A 17,700-nucleotide genomic window follows, 5' to 3' on the forward strand; every position below is an offset into this window, starting at 1 on the left:
TTTGAAATTGTGATATTTTTATTTCTATTTTGCGCTGTCCTGTGTATACATTAAATCAGAGTTATATATTTAAATTTATATAATTCCTTGAAATACTTTTTTGTTGTGTCTTTCTGTATTGTGCTGAGCAATTTTAATCCTATTTGTACTCATCACTGTTGTGGTTAGAACTCAAAAATCTTGTTTTGTCGGTTTAACTAAACACCAATGGGGATCACATCAGACTCTGAGGGAGGTGTAGTCTCAGTGTTGTACTTTGTGTTCTAGGACGTAGAAACAGACAGTGTGAATTCTCCATCATGGAGCTGAGTACTGCACTGCTGCTGGGCATCCTCCTCTTGGCTTTGTTATGGAAGAAATTATCTCGGCCAAAGGATTTTCCTCCTGGTCCTCTAGCATTGCCTGTACTGGGTAATATACTGCAATTGGACTTCTCTAATCCTTTAAAGAACCTGAGAGAGGTGAGTTAAAGGATGATAATAATAAAACTAAAGAACATCTATATATATGCTGACAGTAGCTCAGCAATGAGTATTATAGCCACCCACCTGATTTAGAAGGTCAATCTAGGGTTTTGAAGATTTAGCATTGAATATATTTGCTTGTGGAAAAATGTCCTGTTCTCAAAAGTCACAATATATATCAACAGCAAACCGAGGATCATCAAAATTAACGTCCAAATAATTATTTGAGAGGATCACAATACAGTGGTAAGGTGCAACATTTCGTGGCCATGCTTTGTCAGGCATGTGATCCATGTCTGATGAAGGTGCCTTGTGTGGCCCCAAAACATTGCACCTTACCGATGTTAGGTGATCTTAGCATATGTTTGAACATTTTTACAATTCACGGTGTGCTAGCAATATATATTTTGATCTATGGTGTCACCAGTCTCCAGCTGGTATCTGCTACTAGTGATGGCCGAACGGTTCGCCCGGCGGTCGTTTCGCGGCGAATTTCCGACTTTCGCCGTCCGCGGGTTCGAACGCCTTTTTCCGTCGTTCGCCCCGGCGGACTTACGTGTTTAATGTATACAAGAACTTTAACCTTTCGTGACACGTTTATCATGTGTTACAGGACAACCAATTGAGACATGACAGCTCATGGACACTTGGACATTCCCCCTAACCTATAAATACACCCGATCCGGTGGCCATTTTACATTCTTTCTTCTGTCACTGTAGGGAAAGGATCCTGTGTGGAGTAGGGACAGAGAAAACGCTAGCTATTTGGTACACAAAAGTTCTTTTCAGGACTGGTATAGGTGTTAGGTCAGCAGCCTGAGTTTCTTTTGTCAGTTTAGATAAAGGGACAGAGCGCTGTATGCTGCTATTTTAGGGACAGCTCAGCCAGATTAGTCTTTCTTCATCATCATCATCATCATCATCATTAGCTGTTACTATCAGGTCCACAAAAGAGCTGTTCCAGCTAATCGTTCCAGCCTACTCTTTTTTGCCAATTTGTATAGGGACAGGCAGGAAGCAGTGTTGTCAGGCAGTGAGGATAATTTTAAAGACTTGCTGTTACTATTAGTTCCACAAAGGTTCTTTTCAGGACTGGTATCAGTGGTACGGTAATAGGCTTGTACACGTATAATATTCTTTCTTCCAAATATAGAAAGAATATTATACTTGACTGCTGCCCTTCTGCTGCAGTCTGCTAATCATTCACAACTCACTTGTTCCACAAAAGTTCTTATAAGGACTGGTAACTTGGTCTGTCTAGGGTGCTACGGTACATAGGCTTGGGTGCGGTACAGTCTGCTGTTCTGTAAGGACCGCTATCGGTCCACAATAGATAGGGTTGCCGTGCACTACTGCTGACCGCTGCCCTATACTGCAGCAGTCCTTCAGCGGTATAGGGACTGACGCACAGTCTGCTAAACACTAATACACAACCTGCTTGGTCCACAAAAGTTCTTATAAGGACTGGTAACTTGGTATAGGGTGCTACGGTACATAGGCCTGAGTGCGTTACAGTCTGCTGTTCTGTAAGGACCGCTATCGGTCCACAATACATAGGGTTGCCGTGCACTACTGCTGACCGCTGCCCTATACTGCAGCAGTCCTTCATTGGTATAGGGACTGACGTACAGTCTGCTAATCACTAACACACAACCTGCTTGGTCCACAAAAGTTCTTATAAGGACTGGTAACTTGGTATAGGGTGCTACGGTACATAGGCCTGAGTGCGTTACAGTCTGCTGTTCTGTAAGGACCGCTATCGGTCCACAATACATAGGGTTGCCGTGCACTACTGCTGACCGCTGCCCTATACTGCAGCAGTCCTTCAGCGGTATAGGGACTGACGCACAGTCTGCTAAACACTAATACACAACCTGCTTGGTCCACAAAAGTTCTTATAAGGACTGGTAACTTGGTATAGGGTGCTACGGTACATAGGCCTGAGTGCGTTACAGTCTGCTGTTCTGTAAGGACCGCTATCGGTCCACAATACATAGGGTTGCCGTGCACTACTGCTGACCGCTGCCCTATACTGCAGCAGTCCTTCATTGGTATAGGGACTGACGTACAGTCTGCTAATCACTAACACACAACCTGCTTGGTCCACAAAAGTTCTTATAAGGACTGGTAACTTGGTATAGGGTGCTACGGTACATAGGCCTGAGTGCGTTACAGTCTGCTGTTCTGTAAGGACCGCTATCGGTCCACAATACATAGGGTTGCCGTGCACTACTGCTGACCGCTGCCCTATACTGCAGCAGTCCTTCAGCGGTATAGGGACTGACGCACAGTCTGCTAAACACTAACACACAACCTGCTTGGTCCACAAAAGTTCTTATAAGGACTGGTAACTTGGTATAGGGTGCTACGGTACATAGGCCTGAGTGCGTTACAGTCTGCTGTTCTGTAAGGACCGCTATCGGTCCACAATACATAGGGTTGCCGTGCACTACTGCTGACCGCTGCCCTATACTGCAGCAGTCCTTCATTGGTATAGGGACTGACGTACAGTCTGCTAATCACTAACACACAACCTGCTTGGTCCACAAAAGTTCTTATAAGGACTGGTAACTTGGTATAGGGTGCTACGGTACATAGGCCTGAGTGCGTTACAGTCTGCTGTTCTGTAAGGACCGCTATCGGTCCACAATACATAGGGTTGCCGTGCACTACTGCTGACCGCTGCCCTATACTGCAGCAGTCCTTCAGCGGTATAGGGACTGACGCACAGTCTGCTAAACACTAACACACAACCTGCTTGGTCCACAAAAGTTCTTATAAGGACTGGTAACTTGGTATAGGGTGCTACGGTACATAGGCCTGAGTGCAGTACAGTCTGCTGTTCTGTAAGGACCGCTATCGGTCCACAATACATAGGGTTGCCGTGCACTACTGCTGACCGCTGCCCTATACTGCAGCAGTCCTTCATTGGTATAGGGACTGACGTACAGTCTGCTAATCACTAACACACAACCTGCTTGGTCCACAAAAGTTCTTATAAGGACTGGTAACTTGGTATAGGGTGCTACGGTACATAGGCCTGAGTGCAGTACAGTCTGCTGTTCTGTAAGGACCGCTATCGGTCCACAATACATAGGGTTGCCGTGCACTACTGCTGACCGCTGCCCTATACTGCAGCAGTCCTTCATTGGTATAGGGACTGACGTACAGTCTGCTAATCACTAACACACAACCTGCTTGGTCCACAAAAGTTTTTATAAGGACTGGTAACTTGGTATAGGGTGCTACGGTACATAGGCCTGAGTGCAGTACAGTCTGCTGTTCTGTAAGGACCGCTATCGGTCCACAATACATAGGGTTGACGTGCACTACTGCTGACCGCTGCCCTATACTGCAGCAGTCCTTCAGCGGTATAGGGACTAAGAGTTTTGTCACAGGGTGATTTAAAAAATGACAGGCAGAGGAAGAGGCAGGCCCTTCCGCAGGGGTGGTAGGGGTAGGGCAGGAGCAACAGCCTTGAGCCAAAGTGGGAAGTTGCAGAAGGTGCGTTCAATTACTTTAAAGGACGCACCAGACTTGGTTGAGTGGCTCACTCAGCCTTATTCTTCTGCACCCTCCTCATCCTCTCGATCTGCACCCTCTTCTTCACTCTCTGCTATGTGCACCCCCAAAGACACTACCACCAACAACACGACCACCACCACCACCACCACATACCTTCCGCTTGAGTCACTGGAATTATTTTCCGATCCATATCAAGAGGACATTTCTGATGCGCAGCCACTCTTGGTATTGGATCAGGAAGAGGAGGCAGCAACAAGCGCTACTCAGCAGTCTGACGCCAGTACCCAGATCAGCCCAAGGAGGAGGTTGGTCCCCGGTGTTGCTGCCTACTCTACTTATAGCGGTGGGGAAGGTGACGTTGATGATGACGTGTCTAGTGATGTCACGTGGGTGCCCACAAGAGAGGAAGAGGAGGGGAGTTCAGAGGGAGATATGGACCAGCAGATAGGGAGGAGAAGCAGCAATGACTTACATTGCACAGCAGGGACAAAGCAGACTGCAAATGTATCAGGAGCGAGTCATCGACCATGTACGGTCACATCTGGCGCTCCCAGGACACCGGCACATGGCTCCGCAGTGTGGGCTTTTTTTAACGTGTCCGCTGCTGACAATAGCGTTGCCATCTGCAATCTTTGCAGTCAACGCGTTAGTCGCGGTAAGCCCAATACTCACCTAGGGACGACCGCCTTAAGAAGGCACATGAGCAGCCATCACCGAGCCCAGTGGGAGCAACGGAACACACAAAGCCACACTGCAGGCTCTCACCGTCCAGCCTCGTCTTCTACTTCTCCTTCTCCTCTCTCCTCACAATTGTCCTCCACTCCACCTTCCATCACGCCAAGCTCACATTTTTCTGCAAAAAGGCAGGCTTCCGTGGGCCTAATGTTTGAGCGTAAAAAAATGATGACGCCGGATAACCCTCTTGCCCAACGGTTGGCGGCTGGCTTGTCAGAACTCATAGCCCGCCAACTACTGCCATATAAACTGGTGGACTCGGAGGCCTTTCGCAAATTTGTGGCCATTGGAACACCACAATGGAAGGTCCCAGGAAGGAAGTATTTCTCAGAGAAGGGCATCCCAGAGCTATATGGCCATGTTCAGTGGCAAGTGAATGTATCTCTGGCACACAGTGTCGGTGCCAAGATACATCTGACCACAGACACGTGGTCTAGCAAACACGGGCAGGGAAGGTATATCAGTTTTACTGCCCACTGGGTGAACCTTCTGACGGCCGTCAAGCATGTAACCCGTGGCACCCGTGTAGATTTGGTTTTACCGCCACGGATTGCATGCAGGCCTGACTCTTCTTCTCCTCCTCCTACTCCATCCTCCTCCCTCTCCTCCTCAGCTGCCTCCTCCTTTTCCGCTGCTAGCGTCTCTTCCACTGCACCGCCCAAGCTCCCCAGAACCTATTCCACATGCCAGGTGAGACGTTGCCATGCCGTGCTGCGTCTGTTGTGCCTGGAAGCAAAGAGCCACACTGGCCCGGCACTCCTTTCAGCTTTGCGTTCACAGGCAGATGAGTGGCTAACACCGCTCAATTTGACAGTTGGTAAAGTGGTGTGTGACAACGGTGCCAATCTGCTTAGCGCATTGAAACAGGGCAAAATCACGCACGTGCCGTGCATGGCACACGTCTTAAACTTGGTCGTGCAGCGATTCCTTGTCAAATACCCTGGGGTCCAGGACATCTTGCGGCAGGCAAGGAAAATCTCGGCCCATTTCAGAAGATCTTACACGGCCATGGCTCGCCTTGCTGACATTCAGCGGCGACACCATCTGCCGGTCAGACGTCTTATTTGCGATTGCCCGACGCGATGGAACTCAACCTTCTATATGCTTGATAGGCTGCTCCAGCAGAAACGTGCAGTTAACGTCTACCTGTATGAACTCTGCGAAAGAAACGGTTCTGGGGAGCTGGGTTTTTTTTCACCGCGCCAGTGGCTGCTCATGCGCGACACATGCAGACTTCTGCGGCCATTTGAGGAGATCACCAAACTGGTCAGTCGCAGCCATGGCGCCATCAGTGACATGGTACCTTATGCCTTCTTTCTGGAGCGTGCATTGCGTCGTGTCATTGATCAGGCTGTGGAGGAGCAGGAGCGGGAAGATGAGGAAGTCGCAATGCTGGATGAATTCCCAGGGGGGGCTACTCTATCTGAGACAAGTCAACAACAGGAGTCTGATGAGGAGTCAGAGGAGGATGGTGCCGGGGCGGATGAGCAGGAGCAAGAAGAGCATGCTTTAAACCTTTCTGGGATCCCTGTTGTGCGAGGATGGGGAGAGGAGAATGAAGAGGACGACATTATCCTGGATGATGAGCAGGAGCCAGGCCACCACACCGCTTCCACTTTAGTGCAAATGGGGGCCTTCATGCTCCAGTGTTTTAATAGGGACCCCCGTATAAAAAGCATGAGGGTCAAGGACCAGTACTGGGTGGCAACGTACTTAGACCCCCGGTACAAACACAAAATGGCGGAAATGTTACCGCCGTCGCAGAGGGCTGTCAGAATGCAGCACTTCCAGGCCTTGCTTCGAGAAATGCTGCATTCTGCTTTTGCGTGCGCTGGCAGAGGAGCAATTCCCACTCCCAGAGAAGGATTTGCGGGTACCAATCCAACAGCGCCTGCAAGAAGAGGCCGGTTTGAAGATGTGTTGGTGACTTCGGATATGAGGTCATTCTTTCAGCCGACCCATCGACAGGTGTCATCCGGATCCAGCATCAGGGAACGCCTAGACCGTCAGGTGTCCGACTACATTGGGTTAACGGCCGATGTGGACGCTCTGAGGAGTGATGAACCCCTAGACTACTGGGTGGGCAGGCTTGACCTCTGGCCAGAGCTTGCCCAATTTGCAATCGAACTGTTGGCTTGCCCCTCATCCAGTGTCCTGTCCGAAAGGACGTTCAGCGCAGCAGGGGGGATTGTGACCGATAAGCGTACTCGCCTAGCTCACCACAGTGTTAACTACCTCACATTTCTAAAAATGAATGAGGCATGGATCTCGGAGGAATTCAACACATGTGATCAGTAGACCATGTATATGTCTATAAACAATTTTTGGAATCAAGCACACAGACCTTCTTAATTCATTTGGCTCACTTCCCTGACCCAAAAAAGCACACCGTACTATATGCCCCTACCCTCCTCTTTGAAGAGGTTGAGCGGTGTCATATTTCTACTGGGGCTGCTTATTATGAGGGGTTCCCACCATCCCTGTGCTGTGCTGACTTCCTCCTGGGTGTTCTTATTATGAGGGGCTCCCACCATCCCTGTGCTGTGCTGACTTCCTCCTGGGGGTTCTTATTATGAGGGGATCACACCATCCCTGTGCTGTGCTGACTTCCTCCTGGGGGTTCTTATTATGAGGGGATCACACCATCCCTGTGCTGTGCTGACTTCCTCCTGGGGCTGCTTACGGTGCTGCTGTCAGCGCTGTATGTCACGGAGCTGCTGTCAGCGCTGTATGTCACGGAGCTGCTGTCAGCGCTGTATGTCACGGAGCTGCTGTCAGCGCTGTATGTCACGGAGCTGCTGTCAGCGCTGTATGTCACGGAGCTGCTGTCAGCGCTGTATGTCACGGAGCTGCTGTCAGCGCTGTATGTCACGGTGCTGCTGTCAGCGCTGTATGTCACGGAGCTGCTGTCAGCGCTGTATGTCACGGAGCTGCTGTCAGTGCTGTATGTCACGGAGCTGCTGTCAGCGCTGTATGTCACGGAGCTGCTGTCAGCGCTGTATGTCACGGAGCTGCTGTCAGCGCTGTATGTCACGGTGCTGCTGTCAGCGCTGTATGTCACGGAGCTGCTGTCAGCGCTGTATGTCACGGAGCTGCTGTCAGTGCTGTATGTCACGGAGCTGCTGTCAGCGCTGTATGTCACGGAGCTGCTGTCAGCGCTGTATGTCACGGAGCTGCTGTCAGTGCTGTATGTCACGGAGCTGCTGTCAGCGCTGTATGTCACGGAGCTGCTGTCAGCGCTGTATGTCACGGAGCTGCTGTCAGCGCTGTATGTCACGGTGCTGCTGTCAGCGCTGTATGTCACGGAGCTGCTGTCAGCGCTGTATGTCACGGAGCTGCTGTCAGCGCTGTATGTCACGGTGCTGCTGTCAGCGCTGTATGTCACGGAGCTGCTGTCAGCGCTGTATGTCACGGTGCTGATGTCAGTGCTCTGTATTACGGTGCTGCTGTCAGTGCTCTGTATCTCCTGCACCCTCTTGTTTGCCTACCCTGGTCCCTGACCTTCCCTCTCCTCCATTGCCTTCATTAGCTCCATAGTCCTGAATTGTCAGAACAATTTCCCAAATAAAAAAAAAATGCTTGTAGTTATCGATCCCAAATTCACCTCATACATGTATTATGCTATTGTCCAGGTGGTGGGACTACGTGCTACCCCCTAATAATTACCACGTGGCCGCAAATTCGACCTAAAGGTTTGCGAAATTCGCCTCCCATTGAAGTCAATGGAGCCCGCGGCGAACGGTCGTTTTCGCGAACGTTTGTGCCCGTTCGCGTTTCGCGTTCGCGAAACGTCCCGTCGGAAGTTCGTCCATCACTATCTGCTACAGCCTATGGTTACCCCATGATGGGCAAAGCCTAGAACTAAAGGGCTTTCAATTACATTTTGACTGCTGAACCACATTCAAAATGATTTAATATTTCAAGCCTATAGTTTTAGCCATAGACAGGAGAGCAAACGTATACAGTACATGGTGAAATAATTGCTCTGAAATGACAGAGAATCCTGTGATACAATTTATACATTCTGAAGGGGGTGGCACCTATCCAACTTGGCACCTGGAGTCTTTTGAAGTCCTAATCAATTTGTTGGTTATTTACATGGATAAACAGATGGTCGTTTAGCACCTATACATCCCTTCCAGAGTTCTCTGGGAAAATGCCTTTTCACAGCTGGAGGTGTGAATGGCATTTGACCACAAACACAAACAGCTTCTACATACATCCTGGGTAGGGATGAGCCGAACACCCCCCGGTTCGGTTCGCACCAGAACTTTCGAACGGACCCCAAATTCGTACGAACGTTAGAACTCTATGAAGTCTATGGGACTCGAATGTTCGAAATTAAAAGTGTTAATTTTAACGGCTAATATGCAAGATACTGTCCCAAAAAGGGTTTGGGGACCTGGCTCCTGCCCCAGGGGACATGGGTCACCGGCCGTTTTGGCGGGAGCACTGATTTTAATGATGATTAAAATGAAAAAAAAAGTGAAATATTCCTTTAAATATGGTGCCTGGGGGGTGTCTGTAGTATGCCTGTGAAGTGTCACGTGTTTCCGGTGTTTAGAACAGTCCCTGTACAAAATGACATTTAACGGAAATAACGTCATTTAAAGCTGCTTGCGGTTTTAATGTTATATCTGGTTCCTGCAATATGGTTGAAAATCATTGAGAAAAATGGCATGGGTAGCCCTCCCTGCCCATTACCAGCCCCTTTGGGTCTTGTACACATATTAAGGGGAACCCCGTACCCATATTAAAAAAAGGAAATACGTGTGGCCCCCAGGCCCTATATACTCAGAACAGCAGTATATAGGCGGTGCAAACAAGACAGGGACTGTGTAGGTTTGTTGTGTTAAGTTGAATCGGTTTGTAATTTTCAACTGGTACATTTTTAAAGTGTAGCTCCAGTCAAAAAAACTATTTTTAAGCTTTTTGGAAAACATAGGGAAGGGTTATCACCCCTGTATAATTTGTTTTGCCGTCCGTCTTTTTCAGAGCACGCAGACAGCACACACAATCTCCTAACACTGACTGAGAGCTCTATTTAAAACGAGCAAGATATTTAGCTAGATAGGTGGATATAATGGTGTATACTGCGTTCAGAGCACGCAGACAGCATGCACAATCTCCTAACACTGACTGAGAGCTCTATTTAAAACGAGCAAGATATTTAGCTAGATAGGTGGATATAGCGGTGTATACTGCGTTCAGAGCACGCAGACAGCATGCACAATCTCCTAACACTGACTGAGAGCTCTATTTAAAACGAGCAAGATATTTAGCTAGATAGGTGGATATAGCGGTGTATACTGCGTTCAGAGCATGCAGACAGCATGCACAATCTCCTAACACTGACTGAGAGCTCTATTTAAAACGAGCAAGATATTTAGCTAGACAGGTGGATATAGCGGTGTATACTGCGTCCAGAGCATGCAGACTGCATGCACAATCTCCTAACACTGACTGAGAGCTCTATTTAAAACGAGCAAGATATTTAGCTAGATAGGTGGATATAGCGGTGTATACTGCGTTCAGAGCACGCAGACAGCACGCACAATCTCCTAACACTGACTGACAGCTCTATTATAAAAAATAGATATATCGCTAGATATATAGGTGAATATAGCGGTGTATACTGCGGTCAGGGCACGCAGATAACAACCACTACAGAAGAGCAAGAACGAAAAATCGGCCGATAACGATCGGTGTATACTGTGTTGAAGGTACACAGAACACCCATTAACTGCTACAGATGCCAACACACTACACAAGGCCGCCGCGCTGGCGGCCTTATATAGTGTGGTGCGTGTACTACACAGCCTGAGCTATGATTGGCCACAGGCATCCTGCCTGTGGCCAATCATGGCTCTCCTCGCTGCCGGTGCTGTGATTGGCCAAGCATGCAGGGTCACAGTGTATGCTTGGCCAATCATGAGCCAGCAATGCACTGCGCCATCGCAGTGCATTTTGGGCCATGAGCGCCACACGAATTTGGTGCGAACGGCCCTTAACGTTCGGAATTCGCCGAACGGGCGAACAGCCGATGTTCGAGTCGAACGAAGCTCATCCCTAATCCTGGGCCTTTGTAACAAGTAGAAAGATGTGAAGGGGCGAGTGGCACTACCTATGTGTCAAATAGTGCTCTACCAAATCACTCTTTAGTGACTAATAGGGATGAGCTTCGGCTGTTCGTCCGTTCGGCGAAGTCCGAACATTTTGGTCCGTTCGCGCCAAATTCGTGTGGCGCTCACGGCCCACAATGCACTGCGATGGCGCAGTGCATTGCTGGCTCATGATTGGCCAAGCATGCACTGTGACCCCGCATGCTTGGCCAATCGCAGCGCCAGCAGCGAGGAGAGCCATGATTGGCCACAGGCAGGATGCCTGTGGCCAATCATAGCTCAGGCTATGTAGTGCACGCCCCACACTATATAAGGCCGCCAGCGCGGCGGCCTTGTGTAGTGTGTTGGCGTCTGAAGCAGTGGGTGTTCTGTGTACCTTCAACACAGTACACACCGATCGTTTTTGGCCGATTTTCGATCTTGCTGTTGTGTAGTGGTTGTTGTCTGCATGCCCTGACCGCAGTATACACCGCTATATTCACCTCACCTATATAGCTAGTGATCTATCTTTTATAATAGAGCTTGCAGTCAGTAGTGTTAGGAGCTTGTGCATGCTGTCTGCGTGCTCTGTACCCAGTACATACTGCTATATCCACCTACATAGCTGTTCTCTATTTGAGCCCACTTGCCATCTGCAGGAGTTATTGGAAGTTGTGTGTGCCTCCAGCACAGCACAGTATACATCTGTATATACCCCTTTATCTCTGGTGTTCTATAATAAAGGCATCTGCAGGAGTTAGTGGGTGTTCTGTGTACCTTCAACACAGTACACACCGATCGTTTTCGGACGATTTTCGATCTTGCTGTTGTGTAGTGGTTGTTGTCTGCGTGCCCTGACCGCAGTATACACCGCTATATTCACCTCACCTATATAGCTAGTGATCTATCTTTTATAATAGAGCTTGCAGTCAGTAGTGTTAGGAGCTTGTGCGTGCTGTCTGTGTGCTCTGTACCCAGTACATACCGCTATATCCACCTACATAGCTCTTCTCTATTTGAGACCACTTGCCCTCTGCAGGAGTTATTGGAAGTTGTGTGTGCCTCCAGCACAGCACAGTATACATCTGTATATACCCCTTTATCTCTGGTGTTCTATAATAAAGGCATCTGCAGGAGTTAGTGGGTGTCGTGTGCCTCTAGCACAATATACACTACCCAACTGCTTTTTTACCCAACTCCCTTCAGGCCATTACCATGTCTGGAAGGCCAGCAAGGAGAGGCAGACAGGCGCGTGCCGATAAAAGAGGGCAAGCAGGCTCTGTGTCTAGAGACAACAGTGCTGGTCGTGGACGCGGTGCATTGTCATCAGCACATGGCCATGGGACACGTTTGTCCTTCTTTTTGGCAGCTGGACATGTTGAGCCGCAACATGCCAACGACTTGGTAGAGTGGATGACCAAGCGCTCTTCATCCTCCTCATCCTCTCTCACCCAGTCTCAGGGTACTAGCAAAGCAGCTGCCAACGCATCGTCTTCCCTCCTCTCAATGTCATCATCAGTGACTCCTTCCCTAGACCCACCACGTCCTCCTGAGGAGTCTCCTGAACTCTTTGAGCACAGTGTTGGGTACATGCTCCAGGAGGATGCCCAGTGTTTTGTGGGCTCTGATGATGACACTCAGCTAGAGGAAGGCAGTAGCGTGAGCGCAGAGAGAGGGGATGCTCAAGAAGGACAGCAATCTGGCAGTCATGTTCCACAAGCTGCAGCATACTGCCAGGTTTGCTACAGCGATGAAGAGGGAGGGGATGATGAGGGCACTGACTCCACGTGGGTGCCTGGAAGGAGAGAGGAGGAGGAGGAGGCACATGTCCAATGAGGCAGGATGCCCTCCGGGGGCCAGCTTAGGGGCAGCACACCGACTGAATCACACCGCAGAGCTCCGCCTGTGCAGGGCGCTGCCTCTGCGCGTTATTCTAAAAGTTCTTTGGTGTGGGCCTTTTTTGAGACGAGTGCATCAGATCGCACCGCTGCTATTTGCAACATATGTCTCAAGCGTATCTCGCGTGGCCAAAACATCAGCCGCTTGGGCACCACATGCTTGACCAGACATATGTTGACCTGCCATGCAGCTCGTTGGCAAGCGTACCTCAAAGACCCACACCAAAGAACAAAGCGGACCTCTCCTTGCTCCTCATCAGCTGGCATCTCCAACCCCACTAGACCTTCAGTCCTCTCTGAAACCTGCTCTGAGAGGAATGAAGGTGTAGAATTAGGTGTGTCACAGCCAAGTGCTTCCGGGAACTCTGCTAGCGGTACACCCACGTCCGATTATAGCAGGCAAATGTCCCTGCCCCAGCTGCTGGACCGGCGAAAGAAGTTCACTCCCAGCCATCCACATGCCCAGCGGTTGAATGCTAGCTTGGCTAAATTGCTAGCACTTCAACTGCTGCCTTTTCAGTTGGTAGACTCGGCCCCCTTCCGTGAGTTTGTACAATGTGCGGTTCCTCAGTGGCAGGTCCCCAAACGCCACTTTTTCTCACGGAAGGCGATTCCGGCTCTCTATCGGCATGTGGAAGGCAATGTCCTTGCCTCGCTGGACAGGGCGGTCAGCGGTAAGGTGCATATTACCGCTGACTCATGGTCCAGCAGGCATGGACAGGGACGTTACCTGTCTTTTACGGCCCATTGGGTCACTCTTCTGGCAGCTGGGAAGGATGCAGGACAAGGTGCAGTAGTGTTGGAGGTTGTTCCGCCACCACGCCTCCAAAATGCTACTATTGGTTGTGACACACCTCTCTCCTCCACCCTCTCCTCTTCTTCTTCCTCCATGGCCTCTTCCAGTGCTCTGTCCTCAGAACCAGCGGTGCTTCGTAGGCGTTCCAGGGGCTACGCAAGTACGCAGGCAAAACGATGCCATGCCGTGCTTGCGCTGGTTTGTTTGGGGGACAGGAGCCACACTGGGGCGGATGTTTTGTCAGCTCTGCAGGGGCAGGCCGAGAGGTGGTTGACGCCATGCCAGCTTAAGCCAGGAATGGTGGTTTGTGACAATGGCACCAACCTCCTCTCCGCCCGCCGACAGGGACAACTGACCCATGTGCCCTGTGTAACTCACGTCCTTAACCTGGTGGTGCAGCGGTTCTTGGGCAGGTACCCCGGCTTACAGGATGTCCTGAAGCAGGCCAGGAAAGTCTGTGTGCATTTCCGCCGATCATTTAATGCCTGTGCTCGGCTGGCTGAGCTCCAAAAGGAGTTGAACCTGCCCAAGAACCGCCTTATATGTGACATGCCCACCAGATGGAACTCAACGTTGGCCATGCTGCAGCGGCTGCACACGCAGCAGAGGGCCATCAATGAGTACCTGTGCGACTACGGCACCAGGACAGGGTCAGGGGAGCTCGGTTTTTACTCACCACGCCAGTGGGGCATGATCAGGGATGCATGCACTGTCCTGTCACCGTTTGAGGAGGCCACAAGGATGGTGAGCAGTGACAGTGCATGCATCAGTGACACTGTACCTCTTGTCCACCTCTTGGAGCATACGCTGTGTGGAATAATGGACAGGGCACTTGAGGCAGAACAGAGGCAGGAAGAGGAGGACTTCCTTGCCTCTCAAGGCCCCCTTTATCCAGACAGTGTTCCTGCTGTGCCACCCATCACACAGGAAGAGGATGAGGAGGAGGAAGAGGAGGAGGAGGATGATTGTGTCAGCATGGAGGTGGAGACTGGCACTCAGCATCAGCAGCAGCAGCAGCAGCAGCAGTCTTGTAGGGATGATTTACAGTCCCAAGAAACACGTGGACTTGTACGTGGCTGGGAGGAGGTAGCTGCGGATCATGTTGTCCTTAGTGACCCAGAGGACTCCAGACCGAATGCCTCAGCTAACCTACGCTGCATGGCCTCCCTGATCCTGCAAAGCCTGCGGAAGGATCCTCGTATTCTTCGGATCAAGGAGAGGGACCATTACTGGCTGGCCACTCTCCTTGATCCACGGTACAAGGCTAAGGTTGCCGACCTTATCTTGCCATCGCAGAGGGAGCAGAGGATGAGACATCTCCGGGAGGCCTTGCAGAAAGGTCTGTGCAAGGCGTTCCCAGAGACTGGGAGGTTACAAACTCCTGGTCCTGGACAACTTGTTGATGAGGCATCGGTCAGAAGGAGCGGTGGAGAAGGTGGCCGTCTGACTGATGCTTTCAGACAATTTTTTAGTCCGCAGCCCCAAGGTATGATCGGTTCCAGCACCCATCGCCAGCGTCTGATTTACATGGTACAGGAATACCTAGGGGCAAGGTCAGACTTGGACACCTTTCCCACCGAAAATCATCTGGCTTACTGGGTCTTGAGGATGGATCACTGGCCAGAGCTTGCACAGTATGCAATTGAGCTACTGGCCTGTCCTGCATCCAGCGTTCTTTGGGAACGCACCTTCAGTGCTGCTGGTGGCTTTGTTACCGATCACAGGGTGCGCCTGTCCACCGAATCAGTTGATCGACTGACCTTCATCAAGATGAATCAGTCTTGGATCACCCACAGCTACCAAGCACCTGAAGCTGATGTAACAGAATAATTTTTTTTGAAATATCACATCCCTTCAAGACTGCCTATGCTGATGCTGAGTGACTGTCCTGTTATGTTGATTGTCTATCCTCTTCCTCCTCCGCTGATATGTTGGAAGAACATTTCTGGTTCTGGTTGATGCCATCAGCCCAATTTTTCTGCCCCTGTTTAACAGGGGCGTTTAAGTACAATTTTTGATGCAATGCTTTGCAGCAGGGCTAATTCCTGCAATCAAACAAGAGTATATGGGAGAGGTTGCAGTGTGGTGGCACCAGCACCAGTGCCTAAGGCCCAATTTTTCTGCCCCTGTTTAACAGGGGCGTTTAATTACAATTTTTGATGCAATGCTTTGCAGCAGGGCTAATTCCTGCAATAAAATTAGAGTATATGGAAGAGGTTGCAGTGTGGTGGCACCAGCACCAGTGCCTAAGGCCCAATTTTTATGCCCCTGTTTAACAGGGGCGTTTAAGTACAATTTTTGATGCAATGCTTTGCAGCAGGGCTAATTCCTGCAATAAAAGTAGAGTATATGGGAGAGGTTGCAGTGTGGTGGCACCAGCACCAGTGCCTAAGGCCCAATTTTTATGCCCCTGTTTAACAGGGGAGTTTAATTACAATTTTTGATGCAATGCCTTGCAGCAGGGCTAATTCCTGCAATAAAACTAGAGTATATGGGAGAGGTTGCAGTGTGGTGGCACCAGCAGCAGTGCCTAAGGCCAAATTTTTCTGCCCCTGTTTAACAGGGACATGTATTTACAATTCTTGATATAATATTTCACAGGAGGGCCCCTTTCTGTGCCCACCCAGAGTAACGGTGAGGACTTATAGTGTTGTGGCACCAGCACCACAACCACCAAAGGTTAATTTTTCTACCACTGTTCAACAATGGCATGTAATTACAATTCTTGATATAATCGTTCACAGCAGGGCACTCCAGCGCCCACCAAGAGTCACTTTGAGGGCTTACAATGTTGTGGCAAAACCAACATCTTGTTCCGCCATTTCTGCAGAGCATATAGGGCAGGCCCCTACTTTCAAACATCCAATTTACAAACATCTCCTACTTGCAAACAGAAGGAGACAACAGCAAGTGAGATGAAAAAAGATGGACGACAAAACTAATTATACAGGGGTGATAACCCTTCCCTATGTTTTCCAAAAAGCTTAAAAATAGTTTTTTTGACTGGAGCTACACTTTAAAAATGTACCAGTTGAAAATTACAAACAGATTCAACTTAACACAACAAACCTACACAGTCCCTGTCTTGTTTGCACCGCCTGTATACTGCTGTTCTGAGTATATAGGGCCTGGGGGCCACACGCATTTCCTTTTTTTAATATGAGTACTGGGTTCCCCTTAATATGCGTACAAGACCCAAATAGGCTGGTAATGGGCAGGGAGGGCTACCCATGCCATTTTTCTCAATGATTTTCAACCATATTGCAGGAACCAGATATAACATTAAAACCGCAAGTAGTTTTAAATGGCGTTATTTCCGTTTAATGTCATTTTGTGCAGGGACTGTTCTAAACACGGGAAACACGTGGCACTTCACAGGCATACTATAGACACCGCCCAGGCACCATATTTAAAGGAATATTTCACTTTTTTTTTTCACTTTAATCGTCATTAAAATCAGCGCTCCCGCCAAAACGGCCATTTTTAAAAACATTTTAGGCATTGACCCATGTCCCCTGGGGCAGGAGCCAGGTCCCCAAACCCTTTTTAGGACAGTATCTTGCATATAAGCCGTTAAAATTAGCACTTTTAATTTCGAATGTTCGAGTCCCATAGACTTCAATGGGGTTCTAAAGTTCGTTCGAATTTGGGGTCCGTTCGAAAGTTCTGGTGCGAACCGAACCGGGGGGTGTTCGGCTCATCCCTAGTGACTAAGTATTAAAAGACACAGTGTTATTGTGGAATAAATTATAACAAAACAGTTTGCATAAAGGTGATAGTGTAATAGTTATCACATCTCACCTACCCCAGTAGGTGAGTACTAAAACCCTCTAGGTGTGGACACCAATCCTACACAGGGGTTATCAGCAAAAAATATAATGGCTTACAAATTGGTGTATAAAACATCCAGACATGAATAACATGATAACATGAAAGTATAGTGATCCTCTGCTTGTAACAGTGTGTATAGTGTCCAAGCCTAAAATACAGGATGTGAGTAAACCCAAAAATCAAATCCAAATAAAAATGCAAAAAAATCACACCAAAAAACAAAATGTAATTATCGTACCATATACAAAACATATAAGTGTATATATATATATATATATATATATATATATATATATATATATATATATATCATATATGTCCCAATCATAAAATCAAGGTGTGTATATAAA

General features: G+C 49.0%; 1 protein-coding gene across 2 annotated transcripts in view; it reads left to right on the plus strand.

The window, feature by feature from the left end:
* Window positions 1–274: 274 nt before the first annotated feature.
* Window positions 275–17,700, plus strand: part of LOC143930753 (cytochrome P450 2J6-like) — a 97,267-nt gene continuing 79,841 nt past the window's right edge. For both annotated transcript variants that reach the window (XM_077455328.1, XM_077455335.1), the window contains exon 1: window positions 275–461. In XM_077455328.1, coding sequence (XP_077311454.1) covers window positions 300–461 — 162 coding nt within the window. In that variant the 5' untranslated portion in view covers window positions 275–299. The remainder of the gene's footprint in view (window positions 462–17,700) is intronic.

Source organism: Lithobates pipiens, unplaced genomic scaffold, assembly GCF_037356315.1.
Source record: "Lithobates pipiens isolate NorthernLeopardFrog02 unplaced genomic scaffold, aLitPip1_a1.2 Scaffold_10, whole genome shotgun sequence".
Classification (NCBI taxonomy): domain Eukaryota; kingdom Metazoa; phylum Chordata; class Amphibia; order Anura; family Ranidae; genus Lithobates; species Lithobates pipiens.